We start from the raw sequence: 13,626 nt of genomic DNA, 5'->3' as shown, positions 1-13,626 counted from the left end.
TGCACACACCTAAAATGGCGGACCGCGCGGTTTTTACCCGCTGCGGCCGCCGCACACATGGTCTGCACCTCCAAAAACACAGAAGTGACACAGGAGAGGGGCCACCAAACCCACACAGCGCCAGCAGTGTAATAAAAGAGACCCTGCAGGGATCGCATCAGGGAGCCCCACAAACGCACAGACATGGGGGAACACACAGCAACACAGGACTGCCACCCCAGACAGAGGCCCCACACAGAAAGTACTTACCTGTACTGGATGGCGTGGGGTGCCTCTATGAAACGGAAAGCCGCTGTCCTCAGATGACAGGGAATGCCGTCAGCCAAAACGCAGGACACTGCAGCACTGAACCGCAGATGTGTCCAGTGAGGTAGCCACCTCACAGGCTGCATCCCTGCTGCGAATGGGGATGGGTTGTTCCGATTGCCAGGGCGAACACATAGTTGAACGCTCGATGGCGGGCTGGGGATCCATCTGACCTTCTGCCCTGGAGAGCCAGGGCAGCCAGTCCGATTCCCAGCTCCGCAAAATCCATCTTCATCCGAAAAGCTGACAAAATAAACAGCTAGTAAAGCAAAGAAAAAAAACTGACATCCTTGCAAATAAAAAATCATAAGAAAGATTAGAAGGCTGAGACTGTAGCCCCAGCACAGGGAAGCCTATCTACTCCGAACGCTAGGCAGAGACAAACTGAGTTGGGATGGCTTACTGCAGGGGGGTATTGACCAGTGGGACAGCCCCCATGGGTGTGTCTATGTTAAATGCTCTTGTTTTTAACAAGTCTTATGCCTAGCTACTCCTGTGGAGAGGAACTCAATACCCATTGGTGAAGACTATATGAGGGGCGGCGACTGTCGGAGGACGTAAGAGAAATTGGCACTTCCTAACCGATGATGCCACTGTGACCAAATACATCCGTCACACACCAGAATTAGTATATAGAAGAGCTCCATCTTTGAAGGACAAATTGGTCCATAGTCATTACCAGCTACATGAAGACACTGTAGAGAGTGCTGTGGACGTTTTTGGTACTTTTCGATGTGGCAAATGTGCACAATGTCCATGGGTACGGGAGGGGTCTTCACTTCCTCATAGAGGGACTCTAAAACCACATGCAAACTGTGGGACTATTGGGGTTGTATACTTGGCCAGCTGCGTATGCGGCTCTTTCTATGTCGGCAAAACTAAGCGACCTTTTGCCCACCGCATCCAAGATCAACTACACTACATAGATGTTGGCCTATTATACACCCCCATATGCAAACATGTTGGCCTCAATCATAGTTTTGATCCATACACAATACAATTCTCGGTCCTGGAGACAATTAAACCAAACCCCAGAGGGGGTAACTGATAATTCCATCCTCAAATGTGAAACTAGATGGAAATACCAGTTACTGGCCTAAATACGGCCATGTCCTTCAAACCTTTTCTGGAATAATAATTTTGCAGCGATCTATTTTGGTTTTATAATAGATGTGGACACTTCCTTTTTTTTTTTTTGTTCGCTCATTCCCCAGGTGGTGAATAGAATTAAAATAGTAACTTTTGAGGTTGAATAAACATTATAACTTATATACTAATTCCATGATGACTATATTGATTATTTATAGTGATGTATAATTCGATTTATGCAGTGTGTAATATTTTCGAAATATATATTTTTGCTCTTTATTGTAAAAAATCATGCTGAGTGGATATCTATACTGGTATCCTGCGGCACCTCTGTCTCCTTGCTGGATGTCCTCTTTACCTGGGTGGGTGTTCAGGCGCCAAGCCGGGGAGGGTGAGTCTACTTTCCATCTATTTCTCCCATGTCCGCTAGGCAGACTTTAATGCTGCCGGGTATCAGGTCTACTTCCGATTCTTTGCGGTTCAGCCTGGATCTCGGCTGAAAGATAACACCCCCACCGGAAGTGACTTGCGGAGGCCGGTCACGTCACTTCCGGTGGGACCATCCTTCATAGAGGCCTGAGGCAGGAGGGGTAGCCATATTGGCGCCCAGTACCTGGCGGCATACATGTGATTCATCTAGTCCAGGATAGTTGGTTGTGTCCAATAGGTGCGCTCTTTGTTCTTTTTCTCTTGCATACTTTATTGCACAAGCTCGGGGACCTTAGATGCACATTATTGTCCTGATATATATGTACTTGTTTGTTGTCCATCAAATGAATGTATATCATCTTGCAATGGTTTTAAATATATTTTTTCTTTATACGATTTTCTTTTTCTTCTGTTATACTTCTATAAAATTATTCATTTTATAATATGCTTGTGTTTATATTTATCTAGAGCATACTACAGCCCTTGAAAAAAATCCCATCTATTTTGGGGTGTAATTTGTGGCTTATCAATTAGCCCAGGAAACACTTCCAATCATACTTTTTAATTATTGTTGTTCCAGGGATGTGGCTGATGTATGATCTATTTAGTGAGCCAACCGACCTTCACTTATTTACTTATCCACTGACCTCGAGGTTTGCCCTTCTCCAAACTGCTTGGTATTGACCACCACTTCAGGGAGGCTTTTATCTGAGGGGACCTTTTTGTCCCAGGAGGAAAGGTGGAAGAATTGAAGGTCTCTTGAATGTAACTGCACCCGAATCACTGCTGGCTGACATGAGCCCCAGAACTCTCTGGATATCTCACCTGGAGCATGACGGGGCGACCCATCAACCTTCTTACTGAAAACACTACCTTTTCCCTTGGAAGGAAAAGACTTTGTACCCTTAAGTACATCCGGTACCCTAAATAGGTCTGAACCTGAGCCAACTCCAGCGATTTCTTTTCAATACTGGCCAACCAGCCTAGCGTCTGTAGGACTGTTAACACCTTATGGGTGTTTGATCTCACCTGATCTACTGACGGATCAAAGATCAGTAGAACATCCAGGTAAGGAATCAAAGCTATTCCCTGGAGAAGATAGGCCACCGCTTCTGTCAGAATCTTGGGTTAAAATCCCTGTTAGACCAAAGGGGAGTGCCCTGAAATGCCAGTGCGCAATCCCCTCTTTGGTAACCACTGCAAATCTCAGAAAGGCCTGGTGTTCTGGATGAATTGGAACATGTAGGTAGGCATCCCTGGAGTAGTCAAACATTTTTAAACAGGTTTTTGCAAACTGCATAAATGCCTTCCATTGAAAATCTCTTGTACTCTAGGAACTTATTTAACCACTTCCTTACCGCTGGACATCATATGACATCCAGGACTTTGAGTGGGGATAGCTAAATGATGGGTGCAGCTGCCGATTCTCTTCACCATATTCAGCCACTTGATCATTCTTACACTATCTCTGTATGAAAAACGCAATCAATACTGAAGACACGGGGGAAGGGTGGGGTCCTTTAACTAGGGATCAACCGATTATCAGCAATGCGTGATACATCAGGGGCTGATATGCACTTCCCCCATATATCAGAATCGGCCCGAGGTTACTGATATTTTGGGAAGGTGCTTGTACCAGGGTGATGCCTGCAGCTAGAGGCATCACCCCAGTACCGGCATCCATAGCAGACGGTCGACTGTCTTGTAATGACAACCGATGCAGCCGAGAAGCCACTCGGCTGCCATTACAAGGAGCGGGAGAGGACATTTCCCCCCCCCCCCTTCCGTCCCACCAGGAAAACCCAGGCAACCATCTTGCACGACCGCCGAAGACCCCGATCAAAGCCGCATGCAGCTCTGATCGGGTCTCCATGTAAAAACCCAGAAGTGATGTCATGGCATCAATTCCAGGTACTCTGCACCAAATGAAAAAAATGACAGCATTCAAAACAGCCAAACTTGGCATTTTGAATGCTTTAAGTGCAAAGGAGGGGTTTGGTGTCTTTTAGACCCCCAGATCTTTCCACAACAGTACCTGTCAAGAAAAAAAAAAAAAAAAAGTTTTAAATGTACAAAAATATCGGCCAATATTGGCCGAAACCGATATTCAAATGGCCAAACTATCGGTATAAAAAAAAAAAAAGAAAATATCGGTCGATCACTACCTTTAACAGCTGTGAACTGATTGCGTTTCCTGTAGGGTGGAGCCTCAATCTCATGTGTTGCCCTCCCGGGAAGACGAGGTGAGAAATACTGTGTTTTTTTTTAATTTTTTTTTTTTGCGCTATAAAAACCAAACAACCAGCAGTGGTGATTAATTACCAGCAAAAGAAAAAAACTATTTGGGCAAAAAGGACATCAATTTTATTTGGGTACAGTATCACATGACCACGCAACTGTCGCTTAAAAGTAATGCAGTGACAGATGGCAAAAATGGCCTGGTCACCTGGTCATGAAGGGGGTAAATCTTCGGAAGCGCATCCTATAGCATGTTCCAACTGCAAAATGAAGTTCCCCTGGAGAATGGGTGCTTATAAATGCACACACATTTTAGCACCAAATATTTATTCACTGGAAATTAAAAAAAAAAAAAACACATTTGGGGGGGGGGGGGGGGGGGGGGTGTAACCTCTTGACTGGGTAAATTCAGCCCAAGAAAGCGACGTTTTCTCAGACTAGTTCACATGAGTATCACCCATGGTCATTGCAGCCTTTGCTCATATTGGCCATGGTGGCCCAGATTATAAATGTATATATGGAGCAGTCGGATGGGAATGGGACTGCCTGTCAGTTTCCATCCGATCCACCAGATGGGTGAATAGGACCACCAGCTGTCTGTTTCTGGCAGACATGATCAGATGGCAGCTGTCTCAGCGGACACGCTTCTCCATAGAAGAGACTGGAGGGTCCGATCAGGTCCGCCTGAAAAAAACTTGATAGACGGGCCTGACCTGACAGCTCATGTGAAAGGAGCCCAACTATGCAAATTTCTAGAAGTACACTGCCCCAGAGGAGTTTGTAGATAGTGCCCACTCACATGTGCAAATCAATAAAATATGGAGTACATACCAATTATCTCATTCCTGCAAAAGTTTCTCCGGAAAGAAGTGTAGAATCTGCCACACATTAGATAACTACAAAATAATTTATTGGAGTAGACAATACTTTTAAGCATACAACTGTTACCTTTATGTACAACATACACACAACGCTCCAACTTTCCAGTCTCAAGAACTTTTTGCTCGTTTGCTTTTGGCCTTGCGGACTTCTTCCATTAGGTCTTTTAAATACTGGATCTCTTTTGCTAGAGAGTCTACTTTTTCTTGGAGGGAATCATTTTTCTGTTCCAGTTCTCGGCACTCACGAGATATCAACTCTTGTTCTACTTTCTTCTTCTGCCGGTAGCGATTGGCTGCAGTTTTGTTCTGCTCCATTTTCTTAGTCTTCTTGTCTACTCTGGGATGCCCTACAGTTTTTACCTTTACCAAGACTTCTTTACTCTTAGAGGGAAGGTCATAAGGTTTGGGTCTCTCGGAAATGGGGGAAGCGGGAGAGGACTGATCACTACTAGGGTACTCTACTGTAGATGTAGGACTTTGCTGAGGAGACCCCAGATATGACGGGCTCATATAAATCCCACTGTCATTATCTGAGGAATCCTTCTCAGACTTCAGAAGTGGATTTATATAAATACTGCTGTAGTTATCTGAGGAGTCTTCCTTCTCATATTTATGAGTTTCAAGAGTGCATATTGCTGATTTCTTATCTTCCTCAGCAACATCTACCTCACTTCCTACATACAAGATAAAGGAATGGTCAGGGCTAGAGATATTGGACTCTGCTAAACTGGGACTCATTGGAGCCACTTGATCTGCCTCCAATGAACCTTCTGGAATAGAGATAGGGGCAGGTGATGGCACATACTGGCCAAACACTGAGGGAAGAGGTGGGTCCTCTAGGAGATCACACGAGTCATCCAACGTGGCCATAAGCTCCTCTGGGGAGACCATGGATTCCAGATCTTCCATTCCAAGCAGGGAATCAAATTCAAACTCCTTCAGGTCCATATTTTCCACCATCCAATCCATGCCAGAGAAGGAGTCTCCTGTTAAGAAAGCAGCCAATTAGAAGTATAAAAATTAAAGATTAAAATTTAGCATTCACAATTCAAAAGGCATTTTAACCGGAGTGTTTTTCAGTAAAAGGTTGATAAAAACATGAAAATTTACTTTTAATTACAGGCTCTGGAAACTATTGAAGAAAAGTCTTATGTTGGGGACATTGTTTGGTAGACCATTTGATTGGATGCTTGTTCTGTCTTTCCCATTGTGCATCAGTTTGTATTAATCCTGCAGGCACTTTATTCAGCCATCACTTTGCAAAGACTTACCTGAATCTGTAATTGCTTAATTATAAGGACAATGTTGAATAAAGCTAGTGTCATGAGAAACCGATTAAAGCACCACAAAATGTTCTTCTTGATGAGCTTTTCTGCCTGCCAGCAACATCCAATACAATGTCAAAACATTTCCAAAACTCCTGGACTTTCCCTACTTTTTAAAGCAGCAAATTGGCTGGAATTCTATGGAGTTTTACCTTAACCACACTTATCTACCATGGCAATTTTATTTTTTTGCATGTTAAAAAATCTGCACTGTCTTAAAAGTAGGGTCCCTGAGGAATAAAATTAACCGCAAAAAAAAGTCATAGTTTTTAATGCCACATGGTATTTGGGCAACCGTTTAATGCAAACAATTTGTGTAAAATATAAAAAGGGGTTACATTAAGACCCCGTTCACATAGGGGCGACGCTACTTGCTGGGGCGACCTGTGAAGTCGCTGTGCACAGCGTGCACCGTGACCTTGGCGCGACATGCACGGACTTCATATCATTGAAGTCAATGCAGGTCACCCCAAAGTAGTACAGGACCCTTTTTCTAAGTCGGAGCGACTTGTGTCGCTCCTATTAGAACGGGTCCTGTGCTAATCAATGGCAGGCGACCCACCGCGACTTGTCAGGCGACCAAGTTGCCCGACAGTCGTGCTAGTGTGAATGGGGTCTGAAAGCGATACCAAGCATGTCAAGCCTTAAAAATCAAATGTTGCTATGACCGCAAAAAACTATAGAACCCCAAATTCTTCATAAGCAACAGCAGCCATGAGTTTACCAGGACATTTATACACATACCAAGTATACAAGGAGTTAAAAACCATGCCAACGCACATTTCAGATGCCCTTCTTAAAGAATCTGTCTGTCCTCTCTACCTCAAGTAGCCTAGGAAGGCAGCAATACTAACATTTCCAATAAACCTACCAGCAGGTCAGATAAAGGCAGTCAAGCTGTATAGTGTTCCCCAGTGTTGTCCTGCATGGACTATAGATTTTCCTTTTGTGTATCGTGTCTGGGAATGCCATTTACCAACTTAAGTTACCATTACCTGTTAGTGGCATGTGTTTGCTCTTCTCTCACTCCATCTGAGGGACATCCTGATATACAGCTCTACTTTACGATGCCACTGGCCACTATCATACCAGTGTACTTTTGGCATTGATTTGTTAAAAACATCCTTACTGTTGATATGCCTTTCATTGTCAGATGGGCAAGTTTCATGCAATATCTAGGACACATCATGAAGTATACACCTTTACTAGAAGGGGATAGCATCCTAATCTCCCCCCAGGTAATTTTTTTTTCTGCAGCCAATCAAAATACATGTTAGGTAAAAAGGGTTTCAGCTTAGCACACAATTTTTGCTGTGTACAAGTTAGGAAGATGGTATTTTGAAGTAGATCAGGAGCTAAAACCAATGTAATCATTGAAAACCTATCACAGATGCAGTGCAAATATTTATACATAGCCCAAGACTGTTTGTAGATGTACTCTTACCCAGGAAACTGCCAAAGGGTTCAGCCAAAGGCAGCAGGTTAGAGACGCCATTCTTAGCCTTTTCGCTGGAGAACCCATGCAATGGGAGGTACCCGGACACCTCGATGCAGTCATCCAAGAGACCCAAACTTTCCTCAATCGCCAAAGACGAATGCTTGAAGGGGGACAAAAAGTCCCCCAACAGCAGATTGTCGCCAAACAGGTTCATCTTTTACAAGTAGTAGGGCTTTCACGTAGAAGCTGGTTTCTGAGCTTTCTTCCTCATATACAGCAAAGCTGCTGCGGGATGCTTTGAGGAGCCTGAAAGAAAAAAAAAAATAAACATTCCTAAATATTTAAAATGCAAGGAAATTGGTGGTTTAGTGCATTTAGGGCCAATTCACAATATATGAAGTGTCCAGTGTTTTACCAGTATAGGATGCAGGTCACAAAAAAATGTTTTTCCTTTGTCCAATTCACAATAAACTGCAGCCCACAGCTGTGCTGAAACAGTCAGCAAAAAAATGTATACATGCTGCATGTTATTGAAGCGCACTGTACTGCACCACATGGTGTCATTTTTGTGCACTTTACATAGCTCCATTTTTCAGGTGCCGAATTTTGCCCCCACACCATCCCTACCACAGCTGGAACAGACAGCTCAAGGACAGGTAAACCACTTTGGTTTACTGTCCTTTCAGTATGCCCTTAAAGAATTCTTTATTGGTTTTGTGAGTATTGGCAACCCCTCCACCCGGTATCCTGGACAGACAACCATTTTTCACATAAATGTTTTCACCATGGGGGAAATATAAAAAAAACTAGAGCAGACAGAATTTGGAACAGCTGTGCAATTAGCTTCTAGCCTCATCTTTTTAATTAAGCTTTAAAAATTAATGCTACGAGCCGATTGGCTGCCATGCACAGCTGCTAAAGACTGCATCTCCTCCAGTGTTCATGTCTTTTCTGCAATAAAAGCTGTGCACCTTCGTTTTCACAGATTTGTGTTTAAGGGCCGGTTCACACTAGTGTGATGGCAGACACTGCATTGCTGTGCAGATCACATGCGATGTGAATTCAGCCGAACGGCATGGCTAAATGTGCATCGTTTTTGTACCAAACTCGTGCAGAACCCTTATTTTTGTCCGCACTAGAATCGGATCGCATGGCTGTTCACACCAATGCCAACATATACGCATTTTGCAAACCGATTGCGGGGTGTCGGTAACATACACTTTGCAATCCGTTTGCATGAACAGGTTGCGATTTTGATGCGGTGTGAATTTGCAGCAAATTGGCACCGCATCTAGTGTGAACTGGCCCTGAAAGATAAGGTTCCACTTCAGATAAACAGCAGCATACAGCCATACAATCTCAGCATCCACTGAGTTTAACACTTGCATATGCACAAGAGTTATGTCATCCCAGGCCAGCCAAACCGGGAAAAAGCCTTGGCAAAAAGGCTACAAAATTGTGGGTTCGCAGATTACTGAAGCAGAGGTAAATTTAGTTCCAATTTAAGAACACATGCACTAGGGAAAAGATTAAAGCAGTAGTAAATTGCAGCATAAAAATTGAATTTAAAAAATCCCCTGTAAAGCAATGGCATAATGTGCTAAGAATGCATTGCATACCAGCACATTATGAAATACTTACCTTAGGACTAAGCCCTCCATTGTTGCGCTGTGACCGCTGACAGGGCTTCCATCCAGGTTTGCAGGCTCTGCACAGCATGCCGGACCTTCAGAGCGCATGCGGTGAGTGCGAATATCTCCTAAGCGCCGCAAGTTTAGGAGATATTCACTGTACCTACAGGTATGTCTTATTATAGGTTTACCTGCATGTACAACTAAAAAAAAAAAAAAAAAACAACTTTACTACCACTTTAAGAGCATGTTTCATGCAACTCTGCAGTAGCAGAGGGTTGAATTTATGAATCAACTTGTAATCCAACAGTGTCAGCATCATACTTGGGACATTTGAGGTGCACACCTAGGCTACGTACTCATGGTTAATCAACTTATTCTAGGCAGGCAAGGGGTTAAGATGCATTGAGTGTCCAAAATCTATACTCCGAAAAAAGCCATTACATAAACTGCACCAAAATTCTCCTTATCCACTTTCAAACCAGACTGCTTAACTACCTGGCAACCATTTCCAGGGTTTCCAAAAGTGTCGTTTGTTGTGAGCGGTATCAGGAGTCGCCGCTGACAACCAAACCATGCAGAAAACTTCCTTGTGACAGCTTGTCATTTTCTTGAATGAATACTGCCCTGCTTGCAATACATATTTCTGAACTGTGCAATTAGCCCTCCAATCATTTACTTTAGGAAAGGATTGGTAATCGGTATGTGTTCTATTGGTGTCATTTCTTGAGCAGCAGAGAGATGTATAAACAGCCCATGACAGGCCATACATGGCTTGAACAGGACAAAATTCAAGCCATACGTGGCCCAGATATTAAACTGTTGGCATAAACAGATGCAGGTGTCACAGCTTGCACACAATGTCTGGCAATAAAGATTCCTCCATCCACAATGGATAGCGTGGATGAAGGGATCTATTAAATTTTACTCGATCAGCCCACAGCCCCTGTCCTGCAGATCAGACCAGCACAGAAGCAAAACCAGCTTCCTTCCCTCCATGTGTTCTGCCTAATTTGCTTGAGCAATTCTGTGAATTCCGGCATCCTATACAAAGAGCAAGCAACTTCCTCATTACCACATATGGCCACTTCCCCCATTACCACATATGGCCACTTCCCCCATTACCACATATGGCCACTTCCCCCATTACCACATATGGCCACTTCCCCCATGTCACACTCCCACAGCATGTTAGTCATCAGCAGATCAAACATTTCACAATTCTGCCACCTGGTTTGCTCTCCACCCTCACATTTCATCACAGAACCATAACTTTCTATCTCACAAATTACCAGTTTAAACCACTCAGTCCAATGTATTGGGTTTGTTAGCTGACCCAACATTGGGAGCCAATGAATTTGACAATGAATTGAGGAAACAATGGAAGGTCACCCAATCCTCATCTAAAATTAAACCAAGACATCTGCTGTACTGTAATATGAGACGTGGCAGCAATATAAAGCCGACAGCTGTTACAGCACAGCTAATAGGCAGCATCTCCCTTAAGAGTGTCCCTAATTATAAAGGCTAGGCACAGGATATTCCCCACCCTACTGGGATTTACCTGTGAAGAATCCTAAAGCCTTTTCTATTGCTACATAAAGATGCATTTTTTTTTTTTTTTTTAAGGGAACCAGGTACTTTTTACATATGAGGGGACTACCAATACCACCATTAAATTCTTAGATGGGTCTCCCAGTAAGTCTGCCTTATGCCACACCTAGTGGCCATACAGTGTTCACAATGCTATGAACACCTACAGACCAGGCATGTCAGACACCTGTTTTATCTCCAGCCTCTAGGCCCCTTCCACATAGACAACACTGCTGACTTGTGATAGAGAATTGCTTATCAGTAGCAACTGTCCTGCAGGTTAGAACTTGATCATGGAGTGAGGTTGTCTCCAGCACATCTGGCTGAAACACTTCACACTGCAATCCCTCTTCCCTGAGCAACAACCAGAACTATTACACATGATCGGGACACAGCCCTACTCACGTCTATGGGGTGTAGCGCCTACCAAATTATACATGCCCCCATTAAGTTTGCCACTTTGCGGCAATGATGTGAATGCGGCCATCCGACAGCCACCACTGGTCTTCTGACAGGCGGCCGAAGCACATTAGAGAGCGCATTTGTTGCTGTACAATGCCTATGTGAAAAGGGCCTTGGCGCTTTCTGCCAGGACTTGAGAGTTCAAAGTCACATGACAAATCAAACCCCCATTAACAATGGAACCGTTCTAATCAGTGCAACTCAAGGCTCCAGCACTACTTTTGATGCAACCTTAAAAAAACTTGCATTGAGTTCTGTTGGAATCTGACGTGCATACCACTTCTTTTAGGTTGCGGTAATGTGAACAAGGGTTAATTTTTAGGTTGCGGTAGTGTGAACAAGGGTTAATTTTTAGGTTGCGGTAGTGTGAACAAGGGTTAATTTTTAGGTTGCGGTAGTGTGAACAAGGGTTAATTTTTAGGTTGCGGTAGTGTGAACAAGGGTTAATTTTTAGGTTGCGGTAATGTGAACAAGGGTTAATTTTTAGGTTGCAGTAGTGTGAACAAGGGTTAATTTTTAGGTTGCGGTAATGTGAACAAGGGTTAATTTTTAGGTTGCGGTAATGTGAACAAGGGTTAATTTTTAGGTTGCGGTAATGTGAACAAGGGTTAATTTTTAGGTTGCGGTAATGTGAACAAGGGTTAATTTTAAGGTTGCGGTAGTGTGAACAAGGGTTAATTTTAAGGTTGCGGTAGTGTGAACAAGGGTTAATTTTTAGGTTGCGGTAGTGTGAACAAGGGTTAATTTTTAGGTTGCGGTAGTGTGAACAAGGGTTAATTTTTAGGTTGCGGTAATGTGAACAAGGGTTAATTTTTAGGTTGCGGTAGTGTGAACAAGGGTTAATTTTTAGGTTGCGGTAGTGTGAACAAGGGTTAATTTTTAGGTTGCGGTAATGTGAACAAGGGTTAATTTTTAGGTTGCGGTAATGTGAACAAGGGCTAAGCGTGACCTCTTGAAGATCAGGCTGATTGCACACATGTGCATTCCAGAATCACATTTCTGTGCATGTCCCCAGACCGAAACACATGCATTTTTTTATGCCACCCCCAAGCATGGACTGCATTTTCACCAAAAATACCACATTTTCAGCATGATTGTTTGGGGGGGTCCCTAAGAAATAAAGACAATATAACACGGTAGCTATGTTGGTACATTTTTATGCATTTCTGCCTCCGCACCCAAAACACAAAGGTGTGAATGTGGCCTACTTCCTCTTCTCAGGCCTAGTGTATGTCATACCCCTATGGAGGAAACAAGAAGAAGAAAAAATAGAGCCCGGGTATACTCACGCCATGTTTGTGCCGAAGCCGGGTGCTGCCAGCGCTGCTGGGTAATTCTGCCTCGCACGGGCCTGGGGAGGGGTCGCCGCTGGCCTCCGCTATACAGCCATGGTGGCCCTGTGGATGGTCGGTGGTGGACTTCTAGAACCTGGCACTTGGAACGATAACAACTAAATAATTGAAAAAAATGAAGTCTTCTATAACGTGCCGACAGCCTCACTACGTTACTTCTCTCATTCCACCTGCAGCCTGACGTGGCGGGAGGCGGTCCCTTCATATATATAATGCCGGAGTGCTGGAGGTCGTATCCCTCCGCCTTCTCATCTAGTGATGTATCCCTCCGCCTCACATTGTGTCCATGTGTAGTATGTCTGCTTCAGGGTGACTGTTACTGGATTGGTAATTGCAGCTTTATCATTCGGCAATGTTCACTCATAAGGAGTCTATGGTGGGGAGCTCAGAAAAAAATCCCAGAGCTACGGTCGGCATGGGACTACGAATTGTGTGGGGTGTACCATGTGCTGCCGGGGGGGGGTAAAATACACGACTGAATTGTTATAATGTTCTGTTTCTTCAGCTGATGTCGTCTACATACAGCTCCTGTCATGGACTGTGTGTACAGGTGTGATATGGGGATTTGCAATATGTATCCTTTCACGGTGTCCCCCCCCCCCTCGCCAATGGCATGGCCGAGTCCCCATCCAACTCTGTTATGAATACAAAGTCACTTGGCGGCTTTTCTGGGTGTGATTAACCCTTTCCTGGACACAGTCTTCCTGTCGGATTACTAGCAGACAGTTCCCTTATAACTGGATATGTTTAACCTGTGATTACATATTTACACCATTCATTTGTTTATATATATATTACACACATACAATTATATTATACAGTAAAACCTTGGATTGCGAGCATAATTCGTTCCGGAAACATGCTTGTAATCCAAAGCACTCT

The 13,626-nt window shown here is 43.8% G+C and overlaps 1 protein-coding gene across 1 annotated transcript; it reads right to left on the bottom strand.

Annotated features, from left to right (window-relative positions):
* Positions 1-5,019: 5,019 nt before the first annotated feature.
* Positions 5,020-12,836, bottom strand: LOC309561340 (cyclic AMP-dependent transcription factor ATF-4-like). Its single transcript, XM_082265206.1, has 3 exons — positions 12,682-12,836; positions 7,713-8,012; positions 5,020-5,929 (listed from the first exon to the last, which is right to left on the bottom strand). The coding sequence occupies exons 2-3, from the start codon at positions 7,918-7,920 to the stop codon at positions 5,052-5,054; spliced, it is 1,086 nt and encodes a 361-aa protein (XP_082121332.1). The 5' UTR covers positions 7,921-8,012; positions 12,682-12,836; the 3' UTR covers positions 5,020-5,051.
* Between the last annotated feature and the right edge of the window lie 790 nt (positions 12,837-13,626).

The sequence above is a fragment of the Pelophylax lessonae genome (assembly GCF_965119305.1).
Source record: "Pelophylax lessonae genome assembly, chromosome: 8".
NCBI classification, from domain to species: Eukaryota; Metazoa; Chordata; class Amphibia; order Anura; family Ranidae; genus Pelophylax; species Pelophylax lessonae.
The sequence above is the reverse complement of the archived record's forward strand: the minus strand, read 5'-3'. Positions and strand labels throughout refer to the sequence as shown.